The sequence below is a fragment of the Cnephaeus nilssonii genome (assembly GCF_951640355.1).
Source record: "Cnephaeus nilssonii genome assembly, chromosome: 12".
In the NCBI taxonomy this organism is placed as follows: Eukaryota; Metazoa; Chordata; class Mammalia; order Chiroptera; family Vespertilionidae; genus Cnephaeus; species Cnephaeus nilssonii.
Genome location: NC_137083.1, coordinates 54,397,079 through 54,413,899, shown reverse-complemented (window position 1 = coordinate 54,413,899; position 16,821 = coordinate 54,397,079). Strand labels below are relative to the sequence as shown.

Sequence of the window (16,821 nt, the reverse complement as noted above, 5' to 3'; positions counted from 1 at the left end):
CTCTTGCTGCTGAGAGCAGAAGTACTTTGTCCTTCCCGAGTCATTCCCGAAGCAGTGCTCCGTGTTTGAATGACGTGTGGGTACTTAAAGCGTTTTGAGGGTTGTTACTCCCAGACTTTAGTTCAGTGCACACAGTAAGAGCTCAGGAAATACCGGGCTAAACAGAATAGGGAATCCAGCACTACACCTGCACATGGACGAGGCAGCAAACCCATGCCCCAGGACCCAGCAGGACACAGACCTCCTCCTCTCCTCTTTTTTCCCAGTACCAGCGAAGCAAGAGCTCAGGGAAGAACTGCATACATCGCCCCTCCCTCCTGGCCCCAGCCAACAGAGTTTGGCTTCCCTTCCAGAGAGGTAAGAGAAAGGTGTGACAGCTGAACTTCCTTTGCTCCACCCTCTTTCTTTCCCCAAAAACAGAGTAGAAATTCACCTCTGACGGCCTCGTTTTCAAGCTCCTGCCGGACAGGACCCACACAGGCACATGCCCCCGGCGCTCAGCACACCTCCACGGCGCGGGCGCCCACAGAAGCCTCTCTCTCCAGCATGAAGTCTGCGCCCCCAGCTGCCCTGGTCCTCAGCCTGGTCTTCGCCTCCTTCCAATCGGCTTGCTTGGCAGGTGGGACTGTGAGCTTTATTCTTGGCCACGCTGGGAAGGGGAAGGGAGGGGGAGGGGGAGGGAAAGGAAGGAGGAGTATTCCTTGGCCAGGGCTGGTCCTGCACAAAGAGGAAACAATCCTTTCTCATCTGAAGGACTGACTGGGCAGAGGTGGGGTGGGGGTGTCTTAAATTTACGCCTGTCCTCAGCCAGGACAGGAGCAGCCACCTCTGTTGACCTTTACCACAAAGAAAAGAGGAAAAGGCAATGCACAGAGCCTCTCCCAGCAGGGGACCAAATTAGCCTAAAATGGCATCTTTTGGGTGCAGTTTCTCAGTGGCTCCTTCTCAGAGCCCGGGGCTGCTGAGCTTTTCAATGCTCCCTTTGCGCTGACCCCCCCCCCCCGCCCCCTCCCCACCCGCCGCTCCCCTAAGGCCCTCTGACCCTCTCCTGACCCTGTGCTTTCTTTGCAACTTTCACAAAACCTTAATGCATAAAAGCTGCCAAACTCAGTCTACCGTTCTCCCATCTCCCTGGGACACAGGAGGTGTTGGGTTAGTGCCTGTGGAGGCTGGAGGGGCTGAGGCCACCCCGTCAGGATGTCCCAGGCTGGGCTCTGAGCCTCAGGCAGAGGCCTCCCTGACACTCCCACGCTCCTGACTTTTGTCCCTGGCTTTGATCTTGCTCCTCAACTCCCCAGAACACAGTCTGTCCTGTTCCCTGAGTCTGTCTCTGTCTATTAGTCTGTCTCAAAACCAATCCTCACCACCCCCACACCTACCACCACCCCCACCTTCACCCCACCCCCCTATATCCTTCCTCCCCTTCAGCCTGTATCTGCCTCTCTCATCCTCACAGACTCTCCTGTGGAGGTCCAGAGAGTGTGGGCTCTCAAAGCCTGTGAGCCTCAATGCTGCTTTGTACCTACCAGCTGTATGACCTTGAGCAAATTACTTAACCCTTTCTGTGCCCCAGTTTCTTTATTTATAACATGGGGATACTCCTAGTGCTTACATATAGGGTTGTTGTAAAGATGAAATGAGGTGACTGTAGGTAAATACCTTTGAACAAATTAACTCATGGTAAACACGTGATGGATGTTAGCACATTCATTGTCCAGTATAGCGCCTCCCCTAATAAAAGTGTTTTATGTCTTTCTTTCTGTTTATCCTCAAAGTGCCTTGTTTAGGATAGGGCCTCAAAAACACTTGACAAATTTAACTGCACTGAAGAGTTGGGTCTTCCCAGCAGCCTTTACTTTTGAAGTGGCCCCAACTGCGACCAGTCCCTGGTTGGCTCTGCTTATGAGGGTGATATTTAAATTCTTAGCGGGGAGAGGGAGGCAGGAGAGGATAAAGGGGGGATAAATGATGATAGAAAGAGACATGACTTGGGATGGGGAACACACAGTACAATATACAGATGATGTATTATAGAATTGTATGTTTGAAACCTATATAATTTTATTAACCAATGTAACCCCAATACATTGAATAAAAAATAAATGGAAGCCCTGGCCGGTTTGGCTCAGTGGATAGAGCATCGGCCTGCGGACTGAGGGGTCCCAGGTTCGATTCCGGTCAAGGGCATGTACCTTGGTTGTAGGCACATCCCCAGTAGGAGGTGTGCAGGAGGCAGCTGATCGATGTTTCTCTCTCATTGATGTTTCTAACTATCCCTCTCCCTTCCTCTCTGTAAAAAAATCAATAAAATATATTTTAAAAAATAAATGAAAAACATTCTTAGGAACTTCTAACTAGGCTAACCAGTTTGAGCCATATAAAATTGCTGAGCAGTTCTTGACCTACATAAATGGCAATTTCATATGGTTTCACCTAATACTAGCATCCAATTTACTAGGTTTTTTCCACTCACATGTTCTAGACAGGGACCACTTCCATTCAAGGGTAGAGGGGAGGTGAAGGTCAGGGCCAAGGAATTTATTTCGGTTATAAGGGACATTAAAATGTTGAGGAATCAATTTCTCCAAAACAAATAAAGACCAAGCTCTAAGCCATTTAGCTGTAAATAATTTACAGTAACAATCAGATTGCATCAAGGTAATTACTATACTTTGGGCAGGACACTGGAGCGGCTTGGGGGTAGGTGGCATAAAATTAGTCTGAGCAGCAATTCCGTGGCTTTGGCTAGTCAAGAAGTTTCCTCCTAACTTCTGCTATGTGATACCAAGCGCCTTTGAAGGACATGCTGACCTGGTGGGGGCCTTGAGCGCTTCCAAACCAGTTTTATGTTTTTGCATTCCCAAGAAGCAGACTGAACAGCAATATAGTTCCCAGAGTCTTCAAAACTGGTTTCATGGTCTTGTTCTACCTAGATTAGCACTAACAGAACTATTTTTATTTTATTTATTATTATTTTTTTTGCTGATGGAAATTCTGCATATTTGTGCTGTGCTTCCATTATGTTAGCCACTAGCCACATATGGGGATTGAGCACTTGAAATGTAGTTAATCTGACTAAGAAGCTGAATTTTTAATTTTCCAGCGTATAAGATGACTTTTTAACCCAGGAAAATCTTCTCAGAAGTCGGGGGTCGTCTTATACGCCGGGTGTCATCTTATAGGGCGGGTATATCCCAAACTCTATATTTTAACGGGAAAAGTTGGGGGCCGTCTTATACGCCCAGTTGTCTTATACGCCGGAAAATACGGTAATTGTTTAAACATTTAAATAGTCACCAGTGGTGGCCGTGTGGGACCAAACAATGGAGATCCTCTCCTCTTATGCTGTTGTAAGAGGGAGCATGGGCAATGGGTTTTCTTCCTTGGAGACTCTTATGTTCATCTCCATAACCCCAGCTCACCCCCCAAACTCTGATACAACTGTAAGAATTCCTGCTGAAGTTCCTTTTATCTTGGGCTCTCTGCTTCTTAATCAAGGGACAATTTGAAGTGCTACATATTCTAGCAACCTCTAGATTTGCTTACCATACTTTCTGGCGTATAAGACGACTGGGCGTATAAGATTTTCCTGGGTTAAAAAGTCATTTTATACGCCGGAAAATACGGTATATTGGACTATATTGATGGGATTAGATATAATGGATTAGATATATTGGACTACCATATTTTCCAGCGTATAAGACGACTTTTTAACCCAGGAAAATCTTATACGCCCAGTCGTCTTATACACCGGAAAATACGGTATATGGTGTTTAATTTTTTTTTTCTGATAACCACTTCCATATCTTGCTGAGTAATACCAGTATCTTTGTCAGAAATCAAGGTCAGATTTCAATGTCTATTTGTTCAAGAGTTTTGTTTTTCATATATTTTGCTTGATTTCAGAGAGAGGAAGGGAGAGGGAGAGAGAGATAGAAACATCAATGGTGAGATAATCACTGATTGCCTACTGCATGCCCCCCAGTGGATATCGAGCCCACAACTTGGGCATGTGCCCTGACCACAAATCAAACCATGACTCTTGGTTCATAGGTCAACGCTCAACCACTGTACCACACAGGCCAGGCTATTCAAAGTTTTGGAGGGACTTAAAGATAGTTATGGAAAGATGCTTCAGATTTTTAAATAAGTGTGTTACTATATACTAGAAAAATCATTTTCTATGTATCTATTTGCATAGAAAGCAGCTAATTAGGTAATTAGAGTGTTTGGGAAGCTGTAGATAGCAGGCCCTGGGTAAGGGACAATGCGAGATGGAAATAAAGCATCTCTGAATGAGAATAGACCACAATAGGAAAAGGGGAGTATTTGTTTGCTAGGGCTGCCATAACAAAGAAGTCCACAATCAAGGTGTCTGCAGGGTTGGTTTCTCCTGAGGCCTCCCTCCTGTGTCCTCACGTGGTTTTCCTTTGCTTGTACATCCCTGTGTTTCTCCTCTTCTTATAAGGACCCCAGTCATATTGGATTAGGGCCCACACATATGGCCCCATTTCATGTTAGACCTCTTTAAATGTTTTATTTCCAGATGCATTCATTACTGGGGGATTAGGACTTCAACATCTGAATTGGGGCGTGGGGGGGGGGGGCACAATTTAGTCCATAACAAGGGGTTAGCTTTGCTGCATGAAGTCTAGACTGGAACGTCTATAATACTTTCATAGTACTCACTACTATTTACTCAGACTGTCTTTTTTCCCAGAAGCAACCAGTGGCAACAATTCAACCTTGACCAACCACCACCCAGATCCTGAGACTCTGGAACAGTGCCACAGTAAGCTTCTGCCAACTGCCCCAGCCAGAGCTGGCCCTGGGTCTGGGAGGGAAACGTAAGCCTCCTGGCTTTCTGTTAATTGGCGTGGGGTGGCTGCGTGCTGGCCTGGCCTCGCTGGGTGCTGGTGTGGTTTACAGAGTCCGTCCAAAAGCAATCTTGGCCTTGACCCCCATCTAAGCTCACAACCTTTGGTACAGAGGGCTTTAATGACCCATCCCCAAGACAGGAGCCAAAGATGCCCTGAGTTCAAAGACTTGTAGATGTTTGCCAGTGGAGAGACCACAAAACTTGGCTAGTCCTACTTCTGCCTGAGGCAGGAGCTTCATTTTCATACCCTTTGCATATTTCTGTTCTTCTCTACTTGAATACCTCCAGCCACAAGGAGGGCAGTACTTCATAAAGCAACCACTATTACAGATGTCTAATGAACAGAAAGTCTTGCAATATATTCTAAGTCTGGCTTCCTTTAATCTGCCCTCATTGAATGACCAAATGTGTTCACTTCTGGACACTTACAGAGAAGAATAATAGGCAAGAACGTGTAGAGGTTAAGAACACAGCTTTGGAGTCCTGCAGACTTGGGTTTGAGTTCTAGTTCTGCCAACCCATGACCTTGGGCAAGTTATAGCCTGAGATTCTTCATGTAAAATGGGAATAACAACCACACCTATCACTTTACGAGGAATAAATAAGGTAACGTGTGTAGAGCATTTAGCATAGCACGTGGCATGCTTTCATGAAGGTCAACTATTGTATGACTATTGTCTTGTTGTTATGACTATTAGAGACAGGGCGGGCTAGTGTGATGCTCTCTCTTCCCCCAGATGTGGACTTCTGCCCACAAGCATCCCAGTGTTGCCACGCTGGAGTGGATGAGTACGGCTGGATCGCGGCCGCTGTTGGCTGGAGCCTCTGGTTTCTCACCCTCATCCTGCTCTGTGTGGATAAATTGATGAAGTTAACTCCAGATGAGCCCAAGGACTTGCAAGCATGAGATGCAGAATCAGAGCCCCAAAGAATGCCAGCCACCACCCAGCTGTGGCTAATCGCAGGCATGGAGGAGCGCCAATGTGGTTTCTTGTCAAGTCATTTTCACCTTTAAACTTCAGTTACTTCTTTAACGGGAAGGAAGACAGAAAGGGGCTCCAAATAAGGGAATGCCAGTGCTGCTAATTCCAAGAGGCAGGTGGGCCTCGGAGCTCTCCTAACCTCCTTTCTCCAGAGAGTCTCTATGGGATTTCCTTCTGTTTTAACCATGGCTTTCTTCTGGGCTCCAAGGTGGAGCACAAGAAACCTAAGACTTGATCTTTCAGTCAACACATTTGAAATCAAACGTATAACCTTCTCACCGAACAGAGGTCGCGGTCATCTGTCCTCATTTCAGTCAAGGGCATCACTGTCACTTCAAAATGTAAGGCTCACCATCGACACCCCCAAAGTCCTCACCCCCATGTGCAGTGCTTCCCCAGCTCTGCTCTCACCCCCATGACTATACCTCCCATGGCCAGCCTGTCCCATCCTCCCTGCCAGCAGCCTGCTTCTGGCCCCACTACATTGTCCCTGCATTATTCCAGCGATATTTCCTTTGGTTCTCACTGCTTTCAGGATCTTTCTCCCCACAGGCAGCTGTCACACAGCCTGGCATTGAGCTCTTCCCATGAGTCCAACCATCCAACTTCCGGCCCAGGGCTGAGGGGTTCTGGTTGGCCCACTCCTCAACTGGATGGATGTCTTTCCCGCCTCCACTGCTCTTCACCGCCACCTCCCAACTCCATCTCCAGAATGAAGGCCATTGCTCTGCCCGGAAACTTTCTGATCCTCTTGGGGAACCTGGAGCTGGTGCTCTTAGCTACTGGGCCTTGAGGTGCAGCCATCACGCAGGGACCTGCTCACAATGAGTTTATACTTCTGGGGCGCAGGGAGCTTCTGGGGATGTTTGTCTGATGAATGAATGAACCAATGAGTCCTTGCCCCAGATGAACTTATGACCATCATTTTGCATTCAGAGCCTCCATTTTTCTATAAGTGGTTAAAACCATCAAACTTTCAAAGAAGCCAGTTGGTTTGACTCCTGTTCTCTCAGTGACTCACTTAGCACGAGGATGTGGCCTGAGGCTATGAAGTCTGCCAGAGGGTCTGGAGGAGAGGAGGGTGGCTCATCAGTAGGCAGGAAGGACTAAGCGGCTCTTTCTTTATGGAACAATGGCTGCCCTTTGTCAGGGACCATGTATTTAAATGGGATCTAATCTAAATAATCAAAATACAAAAAATAAAAAGAAAAATGCAAGGCCCCTGAAGTAGGAAGAAATGTGTTGCAAAGGTGGCAAATGACTCAAAGCTGCCCAACGCTCTTGCAGAAAATTGAGATCCATTTCCCTGACAATGGAAACTAAAGGGATCTCGTGGCTCACTCTCAAGAGCCAGATAGTTTTAGGATCTCGGTTGTTAAATCAGTAAAATGGGATGGGTTTATTGTGCCTAAGTATTAAATAATCATGTGAACAAAAGTGTCTGCATTGCCCAGCCGGCATGGCTCAGTGATTGAGCGGTGCCCTATGAACCAGGAGGTCACAGTTTGATTCCGGGTCAGGGCACATGCCGGGGTTGTGGGCTAGATCCCCAAAAGGGGGTGTGCAGGAGGCAGCCGATCAATGATTCTCTCTCACCATTGATGTTTCTCTCTCTCTCTACCTCTCCCTTCCTCTCTGAAGTCAATAAAAATATATAAAAATGTCTGCACGATGCCTGGTGTGTTGGGGACATATAAACAGTCTATGTTCCACTTTTTTAGAGATTCACAGAGTTTCCATAATACGCGATTGCTTACTTCCTTAGAGATCCAAAGATCCATTGATGAGCACACTTGGATTTTATACCTGAAACATTTTTGAAACAAAACAGTATGACACAGTGGGAAGAGCACTAGCTCCAAAAAGAAACAAAAGAAGGGAAATTAAGATCTATTTCTGGCGGGGGTGGTGGGAAGAGATCAATCAAAGAATGTGTATGCATGTATATGCATAACCCAGGGACATAGGCAACAGGGTGTTGGAAGCCCGGGGCAGCGGGTAGGGGCGGACTAGAAGGGGTCAATGGAAGAAAAAAGGAGACATATGTAATACTTTCAACAATAAAGATTTTTAAAAATTAAAAAACTAAAGAAGATCTATTTCCGGCCAATGCGAACAGAAACAAATCACCGCCTTTTTTGTCGCGGTTGTTAATTCTCACCCGAGGCTATTTTTCCATTGACTTTTTAGAGTGTAAGAGTCACTCACTGCCTTGCTGAGCATCCATCTTCTAAGTGAAAAAGGTAAGCCTTGGACCAATCAGTGGTTGCAAACTCAGCAGAGCTCTCCGAGGCGCTGTGCGGAGAAGTGAGCACGAGGCCCCTCTCTGCAACCAGGGCCCGGGGCTCTGGTCTCTTTCACATATCCGCCTCCCCCCCCCCCCCCCCACCCAAGAGTTAAATTGCTGCTTTAAAAAGCAGCGTCAGAGCACCAGCCGGTGTCTGAGATCTCCTCCAGGAGGGGCGACGGGAAGATTCTTAGACTCCATGGAAGTGAACTGTGTGTGGATGCTCTGCCTCTGTCACACGAACATCTAGGTATTCTGTGACTCGCTTTTCTTTCATCTGCCCAAGAGGATGGCAGAACGAATCTAAACAATCACTCTTATCTTTGAGACAGGAAAGAAAGATGGTTATATATCTCGACGGCTATGCTTCCCACATGGGGGATCTCAGATTTGTTCTCAGCGGGGAATCTATTCTAGCACAGCAAAGATCTGTCAACAAATTTAAAAGGAAAACCAAGTGTCAACTTCCAGGGGTCTAAGAGCTTCCTGGTGTAAAGCAACAGGACCTGCCTAATGGTAGATGTACTTTCATTTAAAAATGTTGCCTGCAGCTCTAACCGGTTTGGCTCAGTGGATAGAGCGTCGGCCTGCAGAGTGAAAGGTTCCAGGTTCGATTCCGGTCAAGGGCATGTACCTTGGTTGTGGGCACATCCCCAGTAGGAGGTGTGCAGGAGGCAGCTGATTGATGTTTCTAACTTTCCATCTCTCTCCCTTCCTCTCTGTAAAAAATCAATAAAATATATGTTTTTAAAACAACTTTATCTAAAGACACAGAAATTTCCATCTCTATGCTTTTAAAATAAATAAATAAATAAAAAATGTTGCCTGTAGCAGTCAGTGCTGCCCTCAGCACAGTGACAGACTGTATGACACAAAGCTCGTGAAGTTCCAGACATTTCGGTATCAAAATGTCCTGTGCAGAAATAGAATAATGGACTTTAAAGTGTGGCATAAGTATCTGACTTTAAAAATAATCATTTTAAAATCTATTCCTTTTTATGTGCATGATACCCAGGGACAAATAGACCAAAAATGAATTTTCTATTAAGAATGAAATGTTGGCCCGGCCAGTGTGGCTCAGTGGTTGAGCGCCGACTCATGAACCAGATGGTCACGGTTCGATTTCCAGTGTGGGGTGTGCAGGAGGCAGCCAGTCAATGATTCTCTCTCGTCATTGATGTTTCTATCCCTCTCTCCCTCTCCCTGAAATCAATAAAAACATTTTTTTTAAAGTATGAAATGTTGTACCATGCAATATTAATCAAAAAGAATTCGCTAGCTTGGGCCTCTTTTCCACCAAATTAAATGTAAGTATATTTTTAAACTTAGAAAAATACCAATCTAGAAATGTTTTTGATGAGGAACAGCTCTCTCTGAGGCGCTGGCATCTGTTTTGAGATCATAGATGTGATCCCACGGTCTTCATTGATGAGTGGTCTTCACTGAGGAGTGCGCTGGCCTACCTGGTGCCTCCAACCAGCTTCCTGGGCTCCAGCCCATGCACACTTCCTCCCAGTGATCTTTTTATTATGTGGGTAAATCATCGAGCCACTCCTCCACCTAAAATCCCGCAGTGACTCCTCATGGTGGGCAGAGTAAAATCCATAGTCCTAGGACAGTGGTCGGCAAACCGCGGCTCGCGAGCCACATGCCTCAATCAGATTGAGGATGTTTTTAGCAAAGGCCAGCTTAGGAGTACGCTAATTAAGTTAATAACCATGTACCTCCTATATAGTTTAAGTTTAAAAAATTTGGCTCTCAAAAGAAATTTCAATCGTTGTACTGTTGATATTTGGCTCTGTTGACTAATGAGTTTGCCGACCACTGTCCTAGGATGACTGAGATATCCTTCTATAACTAGATCCTCAACATTTCTTCAGCGTTACCTCTTGTGTATCCTGCACTGAAACCCAGTTTTGGGTTATTTCAGTTCCCTAAACATGCCAGGCCGTCTCTATCCCCCATGCCCTCCTTCCTGCTGTTCACACAGCCTGGAGCATACCTTCCCAAGAGGTCAATTTGCCATGACCCTAGAGGAGCTTACATTTTGGGTCCCCTTACTTACATGCCCCAGCCACACCTACCCAGAGGCCCTCTACCTAAATTTGTAATTTGTTTTTTTTTAAAGGAAGGCCCTCTAATGGTATGTGTTTTAGGCCCCATAAACCTGGACCTGCCCTCTCTCTTACCCTTCCCCACTCCCTCTCCTAAATGGATTCGTTTGGTTTACTGGGATTGACCTAAGTCAAGCTACCCGCTCCTCCCTACACACACACACACACACACACACGCACACACACGCACACACACGCACACACATGTGCACACACACCTCAGTGGCCTGTGCTCACCTCCAGGACAGCATTGTGACAAGGACTCTGTGTTTGACCAAACTCTAGACAGGCTCCTCTGAGCCCACTTATCTACTAGATTTCAACTTTGGCCAATAAAAACTACAGACTCTCAACACAAATGATTTCGCCCACCCCATCCCCTCACATTAAAAGGATTAAATATTTAACATGGTTTCCAACAACTCAAGACCATATCTCTAGGCTGACCCCAGGCCCCCTTAAACTGCCTGAGACAGCTCAGGCTGCCAAAAGAATTCCCTGTTTGTTCTAACCAATGTCTGACAATTGGGCCTCTGACCATCCTGTCTTACAGCATTTACTCAAAAGTACTCACAGTAATGAATCCTTCCTCTGTCCATTTGAGATGTCTGTATCTATCTATCTATCTGTCCATGCATCCATCCATCCCTCCATCCATCCATCCTACAACTCAGGACCTGAAAGCCACTCCTTTAAACTGTCATCGGGACAGATAGGGCCTCTGTCTCCCAGTCTCTGTGGGAGGACAGAATCCTAACTTCAAGGGTTGCCAACTAGCAGCCCCAGCTGGCCTCCTCAGCATTTACACTGGCCAACTCTGTAATTTCTCACTTCCCTGACTCTACTGAGCCCTCACTCACACCCACCCCACTCCTTCCCTGTCCTTGTAAAACTCCCTGTCTTTCTCTATACAAAGCGAAGTCTGAGTTCAGTTCACACTGGTCCCTCTTCCCATCGCAATAGTAGATTACTGACTAAAATCTGTCCTTACCAATTTAGTGCCCAGCTTTGTTTATCTTTGACAACTGAGCTCTTTGGACCGTTGCATCTGCCTGCTTGTGTTTCTCACTGATCTCTCAGAGGGCAGGGACTGTGTCTTTAACTTCTAATCCCTTCCCCCAGTGCCTGGGCATGCAGCAAAAATCAGTAAATGTTTGATGAATTTGTGAATCAGAGGAGACCCAGGAGCGCGGCCTGTGCAAATAACCACAGCGAAGCAACAGAGCTCTGAGGACAAAGGAGGAGGCTCCTGGGAAAACCTGGGGTATCAAGGTTGGAAAAAATTTAAATTATTGTTTCTATAAGTTTATAATTATACATTAAGTCCTTGGTGGAAACAAGTAACTTGCAAGTCTACCCAACAAGTTAATTCTATGATGGGAGCCTAAATATACAAATGGACAAGGGCCAGACCAGATCTAAAAATAGACCTTTGACCCACAATCTGTAGCAACCAGTCCAGGAAGCCAGTCACCACCCACAGCAACTTGTCTAGGAAGCAGAACTACTGTCTGCAGCATCCAGGCCAGGAGCCAAGCAACCACCTCCACAGCAGTCGGCCCAGACTGCAGGATTTGGTTAATAACTGACAACTTCAGTTCACTTAATTTCTGTGCCCATTTCCAACGTAGGACCAACTGAGAAAGCCAACCATGTACCTCTAGCCCAGCGGTCGCCAACCTTTCGGACCTCACGGACCACAGTGGTCTGTGAACCACCAGTTGGCGACCGCTGCTCTAACCCATCATATAGTGCCCACCCACTCCGAGTGCCTGCCCACAGCTGCTCCATGCCAGTAGCCTCCAGGCAGGGGCCCCCTGAAGACCGGAGGCCTACCCCTTTTCCACTAAAAGGCTTTCCCACTGCCCTGCCTGCCTGGGTCTCTGCCAAGTATAAATGGTGGTGGCTGACTCCTTTACTACAGCACGCTCTGAAAGAATAGCTTTCACTTGTTCTCACTTGGGTGGTCTTAGTTTATTTCCACAGTGACTATTGGTTGAACTTTTTTTTTAAGACCTTCTATTGATTTTTAGAGAGAGGAAGGGAGAGAGAAAGAGAGAAACATTGATGTGAGAGCAATACACCAATTGGCCGCCGGCAATCCACCCCGACTGAGAATCGAACCGACAGCCCTTTGGCGCACCAGACGATGCCCAACCAACTGAGGAGTCACACTGATCAGGGCTATTTGTTGAACTTTGTTGAAACATTTGTCCTGTTCCTTTGTACCTTGAAAAATATTATTTTTTTATTTTTTTTACTTTGGAGATTCCAGTTACCAGCTCAAAATGAGGGAAACTGCTGAGAGGGGAGTGTTGTGGTATGAACTGTGCACCCCCACAAATTCCTATGTTGAAGCCCTAACCACAGTACCTAAGAAGGGACTTTATTTGGAAATAGGGTCGTTGCAGATATAGTTAAGATGAGGTCACCCTGAACCTGCCCGTACACAGGAAGACTGCCATGTGAACATGAAGGCAAATCGGGAGAGGAACCCCAAAGATGGCCAGCAGCTCAGGGAGAGGCCAGGAACAGATTCTCCTCAGAGCCCCCAGAAAGAACCAACCCTACCGACACCTGGATCTCAGACTTCCAGCCCCCAGCACTGGGAGACAATACCTTTCTATGGTCTCAGCCCCCAGTTTGTGGACATTGTTACAGCAACCCCAGAAAGTTCACACAAGGGGTATTTTGAAAACCAAGTGTACCAGCCTCGTGCTCAAGAGCTTACAATGTATGCATCACAGACATGGAAGCAGCTAGACAAATAGGCAGATTACAGTTCCAGCCACGAGAGTGTGGAGACACCCTCAGTGACAGGACGTGACGGGGAGCCTGGCTGCACCTCCTATGACACGTCATGGCTCTCCTCTCCCATCACACACACCTGCCCAAGAGGAGGTCAGGCGGTGGAGACCCTGCCTTAGGAGATGCGACTAGAGGTGATGATGCCAGTCCCACGGTAACACGTCCTGTGCATCATGCACGCATACCAGCACCCAGTCCCCACCACCTGGGGTCCCTGATCTCACTCCCCACATCCACTCCCGACTGCCAAGGAGGATCCTGGCCCTGCCTGACTCTGGGTGGCCGGAAGAGAAAAGAGGCCAACGCAGGGTACCCCGGAACCACAGGCACACTTGAGAGTGGGTCAGGGATTGGGAAAGCCCTTATAGAGTAGTTCAGGTTGTTCATAACTCACTTACTCAGTTTTCCTTGAGGACTGGACACATTTTTAAATTTGTACAGAGGTGCCCTAAGGGCTGCTAAAGCCTAAGAAAAAAGAAGTGACACCTAAGATGTAACAATTGGCTTCAATTACAGGCTTGCCTGGTATAAAACACACTTGCTATGTAACTTATTTGCAAATGTGTTGTTTAAAAAAATAAGTTGGCCTGGCTAATGTGGCTTAGTGGTTAAGTGTTGACCTATGAACCAGGAGGTCACAGTTCAATTCCTGGTCAGGGCACATGCCTGGGTTGTGGGCTTGTTCCCCAGTAGGGGTGTGAAGGAGGCAGCCAATCAGTGATTCTCTCTCATCATTGATGTTTCTATCTCTCTCTCCCTTCCCCTTCCTCTCTGAAATCAATAAAAAATATATTTTAAAAAACTACATCAGTTTAAAATCCTATATAATAAAAGCCTAACATGCTAAGTGTCTGATCGTCTGGTGACTGGTGAAACTGTTCAACCAATCAAATAGTAATCCAATATAATAAAGAGCCAATATGCTAATTAGACCAGACAGCAGAATGACCTTCTGGGATGACCAGTGGGTGGGGCCGTGGGGCTGTGGGGCCACAAGGCAGCCGGGGCTGTGAGGCAGTTGGGGCTGCGAGGGCTGAGCCCCTTGCATGATTTCGTGCATCAGGCCTCTAGTACGCTAATGATATGCTAAGGCCGCTCAACCGCTCACTATGATGACCATCAAGGGGCAGACAGTCAACAGGTCAACCAGTCACTATGATGTGCACTGACCACCAGGGGGGCAGATGCCCTGACCAGTAGGTTAGCTTGCTGCAGGGTCCGGCCAATTGGGACTGAGCAAGATGGGCCGGACACACCCTGGAGCCCTACAGCGGTCCCTCTCCAGCCCCAATCATGCACCAGTAGGGTCCCTCAGCCTGGCCTGCGCCCTCTCGAAATCCGGGACCCCTCGGGGGATGTCGGAGGGCCAGTTTCAGCCTGATCCTGCAGGCCACTCCCCTCGGGAGGGCGCCAGATGCAGGGCTCATAGCTAGTGAGCCTCTACTGATTGGGACTGATTGGGCATGAGCCCGCAGCCGGCGCAGTGGGGCCGGGATGAGCAGAAGTGGTAGGTAGGAGCTGTAGGCAGCGTTGGACTGCGGGTTTGGGCCCGATCCCCTAGGTCACCCCAAGCGACCCCACCCATGCACGAATTCATGCACTGGGCCTCTAGTAAATAAATACTAAGTAAGTTGTACAGAAAAGGGTTAAAGTTAAAGAATAAAAACTTGATTACAAACAATAATCCATCATGGCAAGACTGATAAAGTGCCACTGATGGAGTACAGCGTGGCTGGCAATACCACCCATGGATTTCCCTTCCCCACTAAAGACAGAACTAAAATTTCTTCTATGACATGTTCATTTCTATCAACAAGAAATAGGAGCCAAAACGGTTCTACAAAGGTAAGCAAATATCTATTTTCATTGGTCAAGAAGCCTCTTTCCCAAATTTTGTATTGTTATACAAAGGCAATATATGGCCCTGGCCGGTGTGGCTCAGTTGGTTGAGTGGTGTCCTGCACACTAAAAAGGTTGCGGGTTTGATTCCCAGTCAGGGCACATACCCAGGTTGCAGTTTCCATCCCTGATATTGGCGTACATACAGGAGGCAACCAATCGATGTTTCTCTCTCACAATGATGTTTCTTTCTCTCTTTCTCTCTTTCTCTCTCCTCTCTCTCTCTCTCTCTCTCTCTCTCTCTCTCTCTCTCTCTCTCTTTTTCTCTCTCTCTCTCATCTCTCCCCCGCTTCTACTCTTTAAAATCAAATTTTAAAAAATAATATACATATAAGCAATATATGAAGTACAAAGAATAATTAAATTATATTTTGGAGATGCTCGAATCAAATATTCTTTTTTTAAAATATATTTTTATTGATTTCAGAAAGGAAGGGAAAGGGAGAGAGAGACAGAAACATCAATGATGAGAAAGAATCATTAATTGGCTGCCTCCTGCATGCCCTCTACTGGGGATCGAGCCCGCAACCCAGGCACATGCTCTTGACCAGAATTGAATCTAGGCCGACACTCTATCCACTGAGCCAAACCCGCTAGGGCCCAAATATTTTTTTGAAAAATGATTTACAAGCTATCAAGCCATGAAAAGACACAGAGGAAACTTAAATGCATATTACCAAGTAAAGGAAGCCAATCTTAAAAGACTACATACTGTCTGATTCTGACCATCTGTCATTCCGGAAAAGGTAAAACTATGCAGACAGTAAAAAGATCAATGGTTGTGGGGAGGGAGGGATGAACAGTGGAGCACAGGATTTTTAGGGCAGTAAAACATCTGTGTGACACAATAATGGTGGACACACGTCATTATACATTTGTCAAAAACCACAGCCAGAACTTTCCCCCACTTTTCTGGACACCTATGCAAAGGGTTCTTGTCACTCTGTCATCACTGGTCTGTCAGGTTCCTCTCCTTTTACTCCTTATTCGCTTTTACCCCTATTCCTATCTCTCATTCTCCCGCTCTCATCCCCTAAGGTAGTGGTGGGAAAACTCAGTCAACAGAGCCAAATATCAACAGTACAACGATTGAAATTTCTTTTGAGAGCCAAATTTTTTAAACTTAAACTTCTTCTAACGCCATTTCTTCAAAATAGACTCGCCCAGGCTGTGGTATTTTGTGGAAGAGCCACACTCAAGGGGCCAAAGAGCCGTATGTGGCTCACGAGCCACAGTTTGCCGACCACGGCCCTAAGGCAACCATATGGGCCCCTATATGTGCACTGACCACCAGGGGGGCAGATGCCCTGACAGATGCTCTTGTAAGTGAAGAATTATGATAAGTTCAGGTGTTTTAAATTTACATAAACCGGATCTCATCCTGCCTCTTCTTTATTCAATAGTAATGTTTTAATCTATTTACCCTGTTATGTCCATGTATCTGAGCTTCTAGCTGCTGCACAGAATTCCACTGTGTGAGCCACAATGGTTTACTTCTCCATTACCTGGGCGCATCCCTAGACTGGCACCAAGCCCCAATTCCAGGTCACACAGCCCCAAAAGCCCTCCTATGCTCTCTTTGTGGGTCTGTGAACATATTTTCCTGGGAAAGATGGCCAGGTGGAGTAATGCTGGGTCACAGAAGAAACACATTCTTAATTAAACAAAGTATTGTGGAGTAACCTGCTTTTTAAATCAGAGCATGGAGATTTCATTCAGTTGTCCCAGAAATTGAAATGGACGTTTCATTGTCTCTATCTCCCTGTTCCAAGAGAGACATCAATCATGTCCATGCCTCACCCAAGCATAATATACACAGCATCCCACTGTTAGAGATTGAATTTGATTTAC

At 46.5% G+C, this 16,821-nt stretch overlaps 2 protein-coding genes across 4 annotated transcripts in view; one reads left to right on the top strand and one right to left on the bottom strand.

Moving 5' to 3' along the window:
* The first annotated feature begins 449 nt into the window (after positions 1-449).
* TMEM213 (transmembrane protein 213) lies at positions 450-7,962 on the top strand. 3 transcript variants are annotated; one of them, XR_013814297.1, is made up of 4 exons: positions 450-619; positions 4,721-4,792; positions 5,617-6,203; positions 6,415-7,962. XR_013814297.1 is itself a non-coding variant. In XM_079786211.1 (3 exons), exons 1-3 carry the CDS (start codon positions 547-549, stop codon positions 5,784-5,786), a joined length of 312 nt encoding a protein of 103 aa, XP_079642337.1. In that variant the 5' UTR covers positions 450-546; the 3' UTR covers positions 5,787-7,962. The 3 variants fall into 3 exon arrangements, 2 of the variants coding, with proteins under 2 accessions (XP_079642337.1, XP_079642336.1); XM_079786211.1 differs by having other exon boundaries at positions 4,724-4,792; positions 5,617-7,962; XM_079786210.1 differs by having other exon boundaries at positions 5,617-7,962.
* KIAA1549 overlaps positions 623-16,821 on the bottom strand; it is a 156,754-nt gene continuing 140,555 nt past the window's right edge. The window contains exon 21 of the transcript XR_013814296.1: positions 623-717. The gene's annotated coding sequence lies outside the window, so the exon portion shown is untranslated. The remainder of the gene's footprint in view (positions 718-16,821) is intronic.